Source organism: Podarcis bocagei (assembly GCF_964188305.1).
Source record: "Podarcis bocagei genome assembly, chromosome: 5".
NCBI lineage: Eukaryota > Metazoa > Chordata > Lepidosauria > Squamata > Lacertidae > Podarcis > Podarcis bocagei.
In genome coordinates, this window is record NC_138129.1 from 85,851,259 (window position 1) to 85,865,632 (window position 14,374).

General features: G+C 42.7%; 1 protein-coding gene across 8 annotated transcripts in view; it reads left to right on the forward strand.

Annotated features, from left to right (window-relative positions):
- The window catches only part of KCNT2 (potassium sodium-activated channel subfamily T member 2), a 233,659-nt gene that overhangs the window by 141,641 nt on the left and 77,644 nt on the right, over nt 1–14,374 (forward strand). For all 8 annotated transcript variants that reach the window (XM_081194326.1, XM_081194323.1, XM_081194328.1 and 5 more), the window contains one exon: nt 7,566–7,629. In XM_081194326.1, the coding sequence (XP_081050452.1) occupies nt 7,566–7,629 (64 nt within the window). The remainder of the gene's footprint in view (nt 1–7,565; nt 7,630–14,374) is intronic.

The following is a 14,374-nucleotide window of genomic DNA, read 5'->3' on the forward strand; positions in this document are numbered from 1 at the left end:
CTCTGGACTTTCTTCTTACTTTATTCCTGTTGTGTTTTGCTTTCAAAACTGTTTCCATGGGTCTTTGGGCCAAAGCAGAGAATGTGTGAATGTGTTATATATATAATTTCTTAATTTGGTTTCATCTGAATTAGTGGAATTGCCTTACACCCTTGGGGATACCTTTATGTACTATGCACAGGCAAACCTGAGTTTAACACTGCATAGCAAGCTGCCAACCATCATGACTCCCTAACACATAGTGCCTGTATAATAATAATAATAATAATAATAATAATAATAATAATAATAATAATAATAATAATAAATTTTATTTATATCCCGCCCTCCCCAGCCAAGCCGGGCTCAGGGCGGCTAACAACAATCAAATAAACAATCAAATAATAACACATTCTAAAAATTTTCATTATAAAAATTAGTTAAAATCAAATTGATGGCAACCGATTAAACAAAATTCTGTGCAGGTTGCCAGAGGAGGGAGTCAGGCTGCGCCCTGACCAAAGGCCTGGCGGAACAACTCTGTCTTGCAGGCCCTGCGGAAAGATGTCAGGTCCCGCAGGGCCCTGGTCTCTTGTGACAGAGCATTCCACCAGTTTGGAGCCGCAGCCGAGAAGGCCCTGGCTCTAGTTGAGGCCAGCCTAACCTCTCTGAGGCCTGGGACCTTGAGGGTGTTATTATTTGCAGACCGTAGGTTTCTCTGTGGGGCATACCAGGAGAGGCGGTCCCGTAGGTACGAGGGTCCCAGGCCGTATAGGGCTTTAAATGTTAAAACCAGCACCTTAAACCTGATCCTGTACTCCACCGGGAGCCAGTGCAGCTGGTATAGTACCGGATGAATGTGATCTCGCAGCGAAGACCCCATAAGGAGTCTCGCCGCGGCATTCTGCACCCGCTGGACATAAATAGACATATTTATCACATTCACACCAAAATACTTTGAGTGTGATGTCATCTTTGGTGATGGGGGGTCAAAGAAGACTGACACCCCACAGTGCTGCTAATACATTGAAGGTGGATGGGGTTAGTTTTCCTTGAGAATAGAATGACAATAACAAGTACAGTGGTATCTTGGTTCTCAAATGCTTTGGTACTCAAACAACTTGGAATCCAAACACTGCAAACTCAGAAGTAAGTGATGGGGTTTGCGAACTTTTTTCAGAACCCGAACATACTCCGGTTTGTGTTACACTTCCGGTTTGACTGCCACACTTCCATTTTGAGTGTTACATTGAGGTCTGTCTGTTTTTGCTATTTATTTTGCATTTTTGTCTTTGCGGCTCTTTTTTGTTTTGTTTTTGTGACTGTTTGCAACCCAGTTCACCTACTGATTGATTGATTGATTGATTGATTGGGTGACTGCAGTACATTGCTTATTGCTTTCATTTTATGCATCAGTGGTCTCATTAGATAGCAAAATTCATGTTAAATTGCTGTTTCAGGGGTTGTTTTTAAAAGTATGGAATGGATTAATCCATTTTGCATTACTTTCTATGGGAAAGTGCGCCTTGGTTTTGGAAAGCTTTGTTTTTTTGGAACGGACTTCCGGAACGGATTAAGTTTGAGAACCAAGGTACCACTGTAAGTGGGAAAGTAGATTATGGGTTTTAGCTTATTTCCGAACCTCGTTTCCTTTCTGTCAGAGAAAATAACATTGCTCGGTTCAATGGGTGATATCCAATGGTGAAGGGAATTAGTGAAATGGGAATAGAGGCAATTTTGGGGTATTGCCTTGTAACATCAAAGGTTACCCTCATTGTGTCCCTCCGTCAGTGGACATAGTCATTACTGGAGACCTGCCAATGTGATTAAATGTTCTGTTTTCAAAATTTCCCCTTACAATATGCAATGAAATTGCTTTAGTCCTTATTTTTAAAAAGGACTTGGAGCAGCTTTGGAAGCAGCCATAGAAGCAGCAATTAATCATGCTGTTCTTTTAATGTAAGGATTTTTCCTGTGTTTTAATTCTTGAGGTAGGGCATTTCCTGCTTTGTGAAAGTATATGAGAGCCGTCCTCATCAGGCAGGCTGATAGAAAACTAGGCTCAATGAGTATCTAATGTAATCGACTTCACTGATCCTGACCTCACATCAGCTGTCTTAGGATGTCAGTCAAGTCATAGAAGGGGGAAGAATCTATCCATCAATTTATTTCTGCTTTTCACCTGCATCAGCTTTGGACCTGTGCTTTGCTTATGTAAATAATTCTAAATCTGGGGCCTCGTCAGAAACTATTATCTCAGAATGGTGTGAGCACTTGTTTGACACTAAAAATGTAATCACAACCAGTTCTGTTACCACATTCGGTTTTTCTCTGCTATATCTAGGGCTACAATGCAATGCTGGTGAGTTGCTCTTTTTTTTCCTTAAAAAGAGACTTATCCAGAATCTAACAAGCAGTGTTAGAAACTGAGATATGAAAGCTAGGATCTAAATGGCACCTTAAACCTAGGTTATGGGGGCAACAATGGAATGTCTAGGTGCACTCTATTTATAAAAAAAATACAAAGCTGAAAATGAATGAACTACAGCTAAAATAATAGGTTCGTTTTTCACATGGTCTAGTTCTTCCCCTGCCCACTCTCCTAATATTCTTAAGAGGGTCTCTTCTCCAGCCTCAGAGAGTAGCTAGAAGGGGAGAGGCAGAAAAAGGTCCTCCTTTCCTTCCATTCAGCAGTTTTAATCTGAAATCTTAAGTGTAGTACAGTGGTACCCCGCAAGACGAATGCCTCGCAAGACGGAAAACCCGCAAGACGAAAGGGTTTTCAGTTTTGGAGGCGCTTCGCAAGACGAATTTCCCTATGGGCTTGCTTCGCAAGAGGAAAGCCCATAGGGAAATCTCCGGGGACCTGTTTTAAATGCTGGTGGTAGGGAGCAAAGCCTTTCCCCCCCTCCGGCCTTCAGAAGAGGTCCAGGAAGGCCGGCGGGGGATGAAAGGCTTTGCTCCCCACCGCCAGCATTTTAAAAGCAGTCCGGCATAGCAGGGAAGCGCTTCCCGCTATCGCGGAAGTCTTTGCTCCCCCCTGCCTGCCTTCCCGGCTGTCGCCGACGGCTTTTGAAGGCAGGCGGGGGGGGAAGACTTTCGCCCCCCGCCCGCCTTCAGAAGAGGTCCAGGACCTCTTCTGAAGGCCGGCGGGGGGCGAAAGTCTTTGCTCCCCCCTGCCTGCCTTCCCTGGAGAGCGGAGAAAGGCAGTGCCTTTCTCCGCTGTCGCCGACGGCTTTTGAAGGCAGGCGGGGGGGGGAGACTTTCGCCCCCTGCCCGTCCTGGACCTCTTCTGAAGGCTGGCGGGGGGCAAAAGTCTTTGTCCCCCCTGCCTGCCTTCCCAGGGGCTTTTAAATCGCCCCGGACAGCGGAGAAGTCCTCCGCTGTCCCGGGGTTTTTTAAAATGCTGGGGGTGGGAAGAAAAGCCCTTCTCCCCCCCCCAGCCTTCAGAAGAGGTCGGGGACAGACTGTCCCCGGACCTGATCTGAAGGCGGTTTCCCTAGGAACGCATTAATTGATTTTCAATGCATTCCTATGGGAAACCGTGCATCGCAAGACGAAAAACTCGCAAGATGAAGAGACTTGCGGAACGAATTAATTTCGTCTTGCGAGGCACCACTGTACTGCACCCAGAGCTCAGAAACTGCTTGTAATAATAATAATAAATAATAATAAATAAATAATAATAATAATAATAATAATAATAATAATAATAATAATAATAATAATGTATACGCCGCACATCTGGCTGGGTTTCCCCAGCCACTCTGGGCAGCTTCCAACTGAATATTAAAAACACAATACAGCATCAAACATTAAAAACTTCCCCAAACAGGGCCGCCTTCAGATGTCTTCTAAAAGTAAGATAGTTGCTTATTGCCTTGACATCTGCTGGGAGGGTGTTCCACAGGGCAGTTGCCACGACCGAGAAGGCCCTCTGCCTGGTTCCCTATAACCTCACTTCTCGCAATAATGGAACTGCCAAGAGGCCCTCAGTACTCAATCTCCGTGTCTGGGCTGAATGTTGAGGGTGGAGACGCTCCTTCAGGAATACTGGGCCAAGGCTGTTTAGGGCTTTAAAGGTCAACACCAACACTTTGAATTGTGCTCAGAAACGTACTGGGAGCCAATGCAGATCTCTCAGGACCAGTATTATATGGTCCTGTCGCAAAATGTGCCTAGAATAATGGGAGTTTCAAACACTGCTAACAAGTGATTATGGGTTGATCTACATAATGCAATCCCATCCAGGTCAGATGTACATTGAGTTAAATTTGACTTGCTCCCAGGCAATTGGGTATAGGATTGCAGCCATGGCATTATCAATGGCATTTGTATGCTGCCTCATAGCATAAAATTCTGTGGGCATTTGCATGGGAGTAAAATCAGTTGAACACACTAGGATTTACTTTTCAGCAAGCATTTCTTGCAGGGAGAGAGAATCTGTGATGCTCCAGAAATTGTTAAACCACAACTTCCATAATCTTTGATGGCTGGCCATGTTTGCTGGGACTCATGGGAGTTGGAGTCCAAAAGGCCACAGGTTCCCATTCCTGTTATATGTTCTATATCCTAGGAATACCATTGAAAACAGTGGTGCTTACTCTTGAGCAGACATGTACAAGATCACATTATTAAGAGGAGTAGGTGAGCTCCATGAACCTGAAATTGTCTCCTTTTTTTTTTTAATAGTTAGTAATTACAGGATACACTTCCATTTCCCTAGGAATCTACTATGGATGCATGCCTAGAAACTATTTTTTGGGGTGGGGATATTAATTACCCCAAATCAGTTTGAAAGAAAAAAGTAGAAAGAAATAGTTTCTGTATATTTTGGGAGAGAAATGGTACTTTAAAAATGCCGTCCAAGATTCACCATTTTTGTCATGTTCTTTGTGCTACACGGTGAACTTGTACCAAAAGACCTGTCCCTTAAACATAATCACAGGAATTTTATCCTATAATAACCCCAAAGCCAAGCAACGACAAGGATGTACTTTTCTCCCTGCAAAACATGTAATTGAATGTACCTTCACAAGAGCATTTTTAATGCTTTGTATGAGAGGCAGCATTGTGGGAACTTAATAGGCCATATTATAAGAAATGTAGCCCAATAAACCAGGAAGTTGCTAAGCAGCAGTAAGTCTGTCTCCCTATATAATGAGGATATAGTAAAAGATAAGAAGCCAGTAACCCTTCTAGTAAATGAAGTGTTAGGTATGTTTTGGCTGCTAGTAACACACAAAAAACCCACCCTGAATCTATTCTGTTGCTCATTATCCCAATTTGCATACTATTTGGTAGTCTCTCTTTTGAAAAATGTTGCATGTTAGGCTTGCGAAAATTAGTGGCTGTGTAGTTCATCTTTTGTTAAAAGCAGCTGCATGGGAATTCTTTTCAAAGCCATTTGTTCCATTCTTTCCTGGAAAATTTTGGCTCTCTTGTTTTCGAGTGTTTGATGGGGGTGGGGTGGGGGAACTAATAGAGGACAGGGTGTGTGATGCTGATGGAGAGGACCAGGAAGATTTGGGAAGGGGTGTAAAAATAAGATTGCTTCCACAACTGATGGGATGGGTGGGCTTTGGATTCTAAGCTCAGCTCCCTGAGCAAAATCGCCAACAGCTTCCTTCCTAGGATGCCTTTTGGAATATGAATAGATTTAAGATCCTGCACAGTTTGTGTTCTCACTTGCAGTGTTGGTCTCTGTGTGTTGCTGGACAAATCTGCCTTTTAAACCTTTTCCTAGCTACATACTCCAAACAATCAAGCATGAAAAACAGCATTTGTCTCCTCACACTCCGAGACCCTGTTCTCCGGAGGCCCTAGACATAACTACATCCTACAGATTTGGTGCCAATTCCCTAAAAGACCTACTACAGTGGTGCCTCGCAAGACGAAAAGAATCCGTTCTGTGATTCTCTTCGTCTAGCGGTTTTTTCGTCAGCTGATCGGATCAGCTGATCGGATCAGCTGATAAGCGGCTTAGCACTATTAGCGCTATTAGCGGCTTATCTGCTGATCGGATCAGCTGATAAGCAGTTTAGCACTATTAGCGGCTTATCTGCTGATCGGATCAGCTGATAAGCGGCTTAGCGCTATTAGCGGCTTATCTGCTGATCGGATCAGCTGATAAGCGGCTTAGTGCTATTAGCGGCTTTTAGCTGCTTTTAGCGGCTTATCTGCTGATCGGATCAGCTGATAAGTGGCTTAGCGGCTTAGAAAAAGGGGGGGAAGGGGAAAAAAACCAGCAGGAACTCGCAAGACATTGTCGTCTTGCGAAGCAAGCCCATAGGAGATTCATTTTGAGAAGCACCTCCAAAACGGAAAACTCTTTCATCTAGCGAGTTTTCCGTCTTGCGAGGCATTCGTCTTGCGGGGCACCACTGTACTTCCTTCCCAGCGATGAGCTTTTATGCTGGCAAGAGTAAATGCTTTCCCCTCCACAGTGACCACAGGTGGATACTTGCAAATTCCTTATCAAGCCTGCCTGTGTGCCTGTAATCAAGGAGTACCAGATTCACTGGGCCATATTCTTTTGGACTGCCCTTTGCACAGCAGACTCCGCAAACAGATGCTGACCAATGACCTGCGACCCATGGCTCTGAGAGAAAGCCAAATGAGGTTCCTCCTAGCGGATAGGGACAAGGACGTTACTGCCCCAATGGCTTCCTTTTTAACCTCCATCTTACCCGAAAGGGTTCTTAATGAATCATCCCTCTAGGGAACAGACAGGCAGAACAATCAAGCACCTTGTGATCCTCAGCAGCCTCACTCCTATCCCTTTTAAATTTATCCTAGTGTAATGAAATGTTTTAATTCGTAATGCCAATAAAGGTATTTGTAACTTTTTCCTTTTCTCACTGCCTTTAGTCATTTAGGTTTTATTTATTTTTAACTTTCTTTTGTTAGCCAGCTTTCTTTTTTCCTTTTAAGTAAAGGCAGGAAATAAATGCTTTAAATGAATAAGAAACATTTGAATTTGCCCTAAGCCATTGATATTAGCTTTTGCCATTTGTGTTTGCCACAAGTCAAGCTTTGCCGTTACACTTACAAAAACATGCCATTTCTGTTCCTTCTACTAATGTTGCAGCAGAACCGCTAATCTTATTTTAGCCAAAGTCCCTTTCAAGTTTGATTTGCTTACCTGACTGTTTCACGGTGTATTCATACAAATCATTGGCAAGTTCTATCCAGAAAGATACACTGGCTTTACAAATTCCATGCTGGGTCATTAGGAAACAGGCGGGAAATAAAACATCCAGTAATTTAATTAGGGACAAATACAATTGAACAATGTGATTCTGTAACTGTTCTGGAATTGTAGCACCCGGTTAGTTTTTTACTGGTTTAAATCTGTTTGGAAATCTGAATACCAGAGAAGAATTTTGCTCCCGCGCCATTTCCTTAAAGATTTAATGCTGTTTAATAATAGCAGATTTAATGCTATTTTTGAATATTTCCCTATGTTTCACAAAACACATGTGGCCACAGATTGTTAAAGTACTTCTCCACACTTCTGATGATGTCTCCATTGAAATCAATAGGCCCATGAGAATGTTTTGCTAATGTTTTCGTATGATTTTTAGGATGGATGATGCTGAGGCCTGTTTCATTTTAAGTAGCCGCTGCGAAGTGGACCGAACTGCAGCCGTAAGTTTTTCTTCTTTCTTTTTTTCTTAGTACGCATTTTCTTCTTCTGCGACTTCATTATTTGTTACGAATACATGGGCAGAAATCAGGAAGAGCAGTTAAAGTGTGACCAGTTGCAGCAGCTGGATTAAAAACCACAGTTAAAATATATATATTAGGGTGAACAAGTCTCCACTTGATTTAATGGCGCTTGCAGGTGCTGCAAGGAAGCGCATCATGGTCTTATCAAACCAACTTTACATGCCAGATAACATGGAGAGAAAGGCAGATTCTCACCATTCCTGCTTCACTTGAACATCACCCAGTTCAGACATTACCAACAGCAGTGCGGAAATTCAGTCCCTATGATCTGGTCTTGAATGACTCTGATAATGTATGGGTCTCGCATGACTCCTGCTGATTCCAGTGCCATGTTTCCTAGGAAAAAGGCAACGCTTGCACAGGAAGGAACTGTAGCAAAAACCCTTTACCATCTGACCATTGGGAAATGTCTCCTCTGGTGCTATATTACTTGGACCCCATGTAATTTTTTGAATCTTTTTTTACCTCCTCTATAACCAGTGCCTATGGGGAAGGGCCTTGTCGTGGCGGCACTGCTTATACCAACGCTTCCCCCTTTTTACAGTCTCATATTCATCATGTATTTCATCTGTGAACCTAGGCCCAGCCATGGATACCTCTGCTGAGTTTCAGACTCCTGAAAGCTCCCTGCCTTTCCTACTGAAATAGTTAAAAATGGTATCTTTGTCTCCACTGCCCTTTGGATTCTTCGATTTCACAAATGGCTAAGCTCATCAGTTGGCAGCTCAATGGCAAATGGTGGGCCAGCACTGCAGCAGACCACATCTACGTAGCCTATCCACCCCTCTCTCCACCTGAAAGACAATAAAAAGATTTAGTAGAAACTTTATTGATACCATAGCACTGATACACAAGGAAGAAGGCATGCAGTCTGCTCTCTGTTATATTGATGTTCTATCACTTGACCATCTGGTCCAACAATTTTTTAAAATTTTATTTCCCCAGGCTTTTTATCATCTAGTGCAAGCTAGCTGTGCATTTTGTGTTTATTTCACTGCCCTGAGTTAGTTGTCGCTGTTGTTTAACTGCTGTTTTATCCATTTTATTATTGTTGGTTTTATATTTAATGTTCCTTTCTGTCATTACCTTGTGGCAAGCCACTCTACTTTTTACTGAGGGACAGCAGAAAACATTTTAACAGCCAAGGAACAGTCTGACCCCCTCCTTTGGTAATCCTCATAGAACTCTAGCCCAATGGTTGCCATTAATTTGATTATGAATTAATTTTAGAATGAATTGATTTTAGAATGCTGTGTTACTTTTATTGTTGTTAACCGCTCTGAGCCCGGCTTCGGCTAGGGAGGGCAGGATATAAATAAAACTATTTATTTATTTATTTATTTATTTTATTATTATTATTATTATTATTATTATTATTATTATTATTATTATTATTATTATTATTATTATAGCCTCTAGTGTTTGAGACCAGACTAGTGTTTGGTTATCTGATGATACTGATAATGTGTATGAAGGGACGCAAGTAAGAAATTGCTGGCATGGTTCCCAGGGGTGCAATGGCGTTCCTGGAAGTCTTTCCCCAGTGCCCATTCATTTACCCCTAGATCATGAAGTGAAGAGGGCGGCTAACTTTGTTTCTTTGTAAAATTACTTAGCTTAAGGAGGAAGTTTAAAGGGTTATCCTCTTTCCCACTTCCTCTTGTGCCAGTGTGGTGTAGTGGTTAAGAGCGGTAGACTCGTAATCTGGGGAACTGGGTTCGATTCCCCGCTCCTCCACATGCAGCTGCTGGGTGACCTTGGGCTAGTCACACTTCTCTGAAGTCTCTCAGCCTCACTCACCTCACAGAGTGTTTGTTGTGGGGGAGGAAGCGAAAGGAGAATGTTAGCCGCTTTGAGACTCCTTAGGGTAGTGATAAAGCGGGATATCAAAACCAAACTCTTTCAGCTCCACCCTTTTCAGCGCTTACATTCATTCTACTGACTTTTACACAGCTCCCTTGAAAATTAAAGTGTGTTCTTCTTCCCTCCAAGTCTTTCTCCTTTTTTGTGTGTCTCTGTTGGGTAGTGGGGATGATCCAAGGAATGGGGATCATATAGATTTGCCTCCAGTCAGGAATTATATCCAGAACGATCAAACATCGGAATGCTTTTCTCTGAAAGTGTGTAGTTCTTACTCTAAAATGTCAGTTTTTCAAATGCAATGGTAACGTCTGCCTCCAACTGTCACCTTTTTTGGGGGGGGGGAGTGTTCTGGCTCTCAGAAGGCTTGAGAATTCAGTTCATGGCCTTTACAAAGTGACTTTCATGCTTACTGAATAGGGAACCGTATTTTCACATGGGGTTAAGTAGCTGCACCATGGGAAAATATAAATCTTAAATGATTTCTGAAAAATAGGAAGCAACATGCAGTTTCTTGCTGCTGCCCCTTTATTCACACTAACATGAGTCATTATAAAAGAAAAGCTACTTATGTTCATAGCTGTCAACTTTTCCCTTTTCTTGTGAGGAATCCTATTCAGAATACGGGAATTTCCCTTAAAAAAGGGGAAACGTTGACAGCTATGCTTATGTTACCTGCTTATTTAATCTATCTGCCATAAAAAAGTGGTGAAGAGATTGCATGAGCAGGGCATATGCTCCTAGATATCATTTATTTACCAATTGTGAAATAACAACAAATGTAGCAATGGAACTTTAGGGATGGAGGAACCTGTCTTGAACCAGGCCAGATCATTTGCTTGTCTAGCCCAACATTGTCCTCTCTCACCAGCAGTAGTTTTCTGAGGTCTTAAGGAGAGGAATTTCTCATTCCCCTGCTATCTGATTCTTTAAAATCGGATTGAACCCGGTATCTTCCATATGAAAAGTGTGAGCTATGTTCCATCCCCTTAGTATTGGACCAATTCACCTAATCACATTTTCCTTCAGTGGCCGTTGCAAGCTACCCCATGCATACCTTCCAACACAATGTGGACACAATCCAGGAAGCCATCTTCCAGGTCAACACGTTTGTCATGTGACCTGCGTGAGGTTGCGGCCTCACCAAAAGCACTTTTTGCATGCATGGCACCCCAAAAGTGTGTTTTGGGGAGCTATGCCCCTCCCCAAAGTGCAGCCTGAAGTAGCATGAGATTGTGGTGGCCATTTTGACCACTGTCCAGGGCAGTTGATGGGTATGCGATGAGTTGATGAGAGCTTGGCTATATGTATTTGCTCTGTCCTCACTGATACACACACACACACACACACACACAGCCACTCTCATCGTGTAATTGTGATATTGGCTTCAGTGGTCTTGTAGGGAATGCTTTAAAAGTCAGGATATAAGTGAATGGTTATGGTTTGTATCCAACTGAGTCATACTTAGAATAGACCAAATAGGATAATTAAATTAGTCATGACTAACTTAAGCCCAGTGAGGTCAATAGATCTGTTCTTAGTTGGATGACACCATATGTATTAGAAAGATTAGGCCCTATTACAGTGTATCAATTCATCTTTCTCTTACTAAAATAGAAATATTCCTTTGTTACTTTTATAAGTGAGCACAGAATTCTGGTCGTGGGGCTTTAACTTTTCAAACTCACTTTGTCTTTTTCTATCATTCTTAGTTGCAATCTGTGTAGTGGGTATCACGGGAGGTGGAATCTAAAGAAAATGAGACACCACATATTAATATCATCTTACATGAATCATAAATTCTATATAGGCATTATGAGCAAATATATATTTGATTAACGGGGATGAAGGCGCAATGGTTTAATACACATGCACCATTGTGAACTGACATGATAAGACCTTTTCCAACTATGCTGTTTTATTTTACTTTTAGAACTGTGTGGGAAGGGGCAGAGCTGTGTTGCCTTGCCGGCGGCCTTCCCCCCTTCCCCCTTCATTTTGACAGCTCGGGGGAGGCTTGGGAGTCATGGGCGGGCAGCGTGCCATTGCCCCCAGCTCCGGGCTGCTTTCTGGGGTGGGGGAGCCTTCCCCAAACTGTCAAAAGGAAGAGGGAAGGGAGGAAGGCTGCTGGCAAAGCGGTGTGGTTCCCTCTCCCCCGCCCAAGAAGCAGCCGCCATGGGCGGCTCACTCCGCGCCCCTGAGACGCTCGCCCTGCCCCCATGGCCCCGCCCTGGGTGGATGAGCACTGCCCAGGAACATTGGGGATGGAGCCAACAGGGACACACACCCTTGCCCTGGTACACATTCCTTACCCTCAAAAGTTCAGGCCAAATGCTTCAGAAAAGCTAAAGGCAGGGACTTGGCAACAGCAGCATCCTCAACTCAGATTTTGTTTGCACCAAAGGAGATGGCTGAAGGCAGAGGTGGATGTCAACGGAAGGGCAGCCCTTGCCAGGAACCCCAAACTGTGAAGTCCTCTGTCTCCCAGGCCTGCTTGTTCAATTCCAGCTATGACGGCATTGACCTAGGGGAGCAAATTTGGAGACAAATTTGCTAGATGACCATTCTGTCTTTCCATGAAGGGCTACTGAAGACAGTTCTCAGTGCATGTCTAATATAAGAATCATTTTTAAATACAGCCAATGCCTTGGCTCTTAAGTATTTCATATTCCGCACACACACACACACACACACACACACTGGGAGAATTTTCCTTTCTTTTTTAAAAAAAGAAAATGTGTCACATTTTGAACATAAATGAAGATGGGTTTTATTCAAACTGTTAATATTCACGGGTGATTTTTAAGAAGTGGGAACAAACCATTTTATCAATATGAATGTGCAGATCATATTGTAGCCTTTGGAACAAATGTTATGGAGAGTACAGATGATTATGAAACACCCTGGGGGGGGGTACTGTAATTATTTTATTTATTTCATTTTTTTCCATTTCTAGTTTCTCTGATCTATAGATATAGTTTTATACATACTTAGGTATTTACTGGAGTTATTTGATTTGTAACTTCTCCAATAAGAAAATCAGTTTTTAAAAAACAACAGTCCTTGAAAGCACTCAGGGAAAATAGGATAACATGTCCCTTGCAAGTATATGCAGGTATTGAGTTATCTTATATCAATTCACATTGTTGGTTCATGTAGCATTCCTAGGTCTTGGCAGGCCTTTTTTTAATCCAGAACTTGCCAGAACTCAGTTCTGGCATCTCTTAGGTGGGCACCATTGCTATTATAAGAGAACAATAGAGGCATTCATGTTATGGCACCTCTTTCTCTATAAACATACCACTGGGTCTTGGGAAAGGCCATTCTAAGCCTTATACGGAAAAAGTATTAAGTGTGACGTGCTCTGGAAAGTTGGGATCTAGCTGCTTGTTCTAGGAACACAATATTTTGTGTAGGGCATGAATAATCCTGGGTTTAAATTCTACTAGATATATATTTTGGTGTAGATGTGGTGTGTGGAAGCAACCATAGCTCATCTGAGGACATTAAAAAAAAATTTAAAAATCCCTCCCAGGCAATTGCTGACATCCTTCTGTCTTGAGAGACAGTCCCTTTTATACACTGTTCTCTGTTTCTGAAATCTGGTTTCACTTCTTCTATGCTTTGTGAAGAAGAAAAAAACCACCTACCTATGTTTTGGGGTTTGAGTTGCACCCAACATTAGGGGGCTGATGTCACGTGTGTGATGAACTTTCTGTGAGTGTGACATGCATGTTATGTTGCATGTGTGATGACTGGGGGGCGGGGAGCTGAGCTCCATCCCAGTGGACATTGGGGGAAGGGGAGTTGTAGAGGCCTCAGTCCCACAATTAACACACCTGTTGTCAATTTTTGTATGAGTGCTCTGTCCCTTCTTTTTGCTACCGTGTCCTGACAACCCTTCTTTTCCTGTGCGCTGGAAGTGCTGGCAGGAACTCTGGGACTTGTAGTGGGTAAGAGAGCATGTTGCTCTATCTATACATCCCAGAATTTCCTGTCCGTGTGCGTTCTTTCTCTTCCACTCCTCTTGTAGTACACGGTCTGGACCACCATTGTCTCATTGTGCACAATGTTGGGTTGGTTTTTTTTTTGTCTAAGTTCCAACCATGCTTCTGATTACTTCCAGCAAATCTCCAAAAACCTTACATTTAGATAGAAGGAAATAAGTTTGAATAAATATCCTCAAATGTAATCTGTATTTCCACCCCTCATGGAAATGGTTTTACACCCTGTGGACCTCTGGGCACAGAGAAGAGGCACATTTCAGTGACTTCCCCATCAGCAGTATAAATGGAGCAAGGGACTCAACATTTTTATATACTATTTACTGGTCCCTTAACTCAGTTGCCTAATATTCTTCAGGTAGAACCAGGGCATTGTGTTTTATTTTCTTCTATCACTGTGTTGTTGCCTCTGTTCCTGGAATTGGTTAGTATTTTCCTCTTGTTGAATGCACCGAGAATGTCATAACTGGCAAAACTGCCCATCAAGCGCTTCTGAGTTTCCCTGAAGCAACTTTTTAATATATAGCATCGTGCTCAGGCAGTAGGCCTGCAATTACTGCTGGAACATTCTTTATGAATGTACCTAGGACACGTTGAGGAATATATTGTATCCTGGAGGTCTTGTCTTTTGAATTGTGAGGGAGATGTCCCTCTCTGTCTCAGACCCTGACCTACTGCTGCTTTTCTGAGTTCTGGATCAGGAAGGTTTATTCACTTTCAGACCATTCTTAACTTAATAAATGAATAAATCTGAAAGGTGTTCCTGCCTTGGAAGCCATTGGAAGTCTTGGAAGCCATTT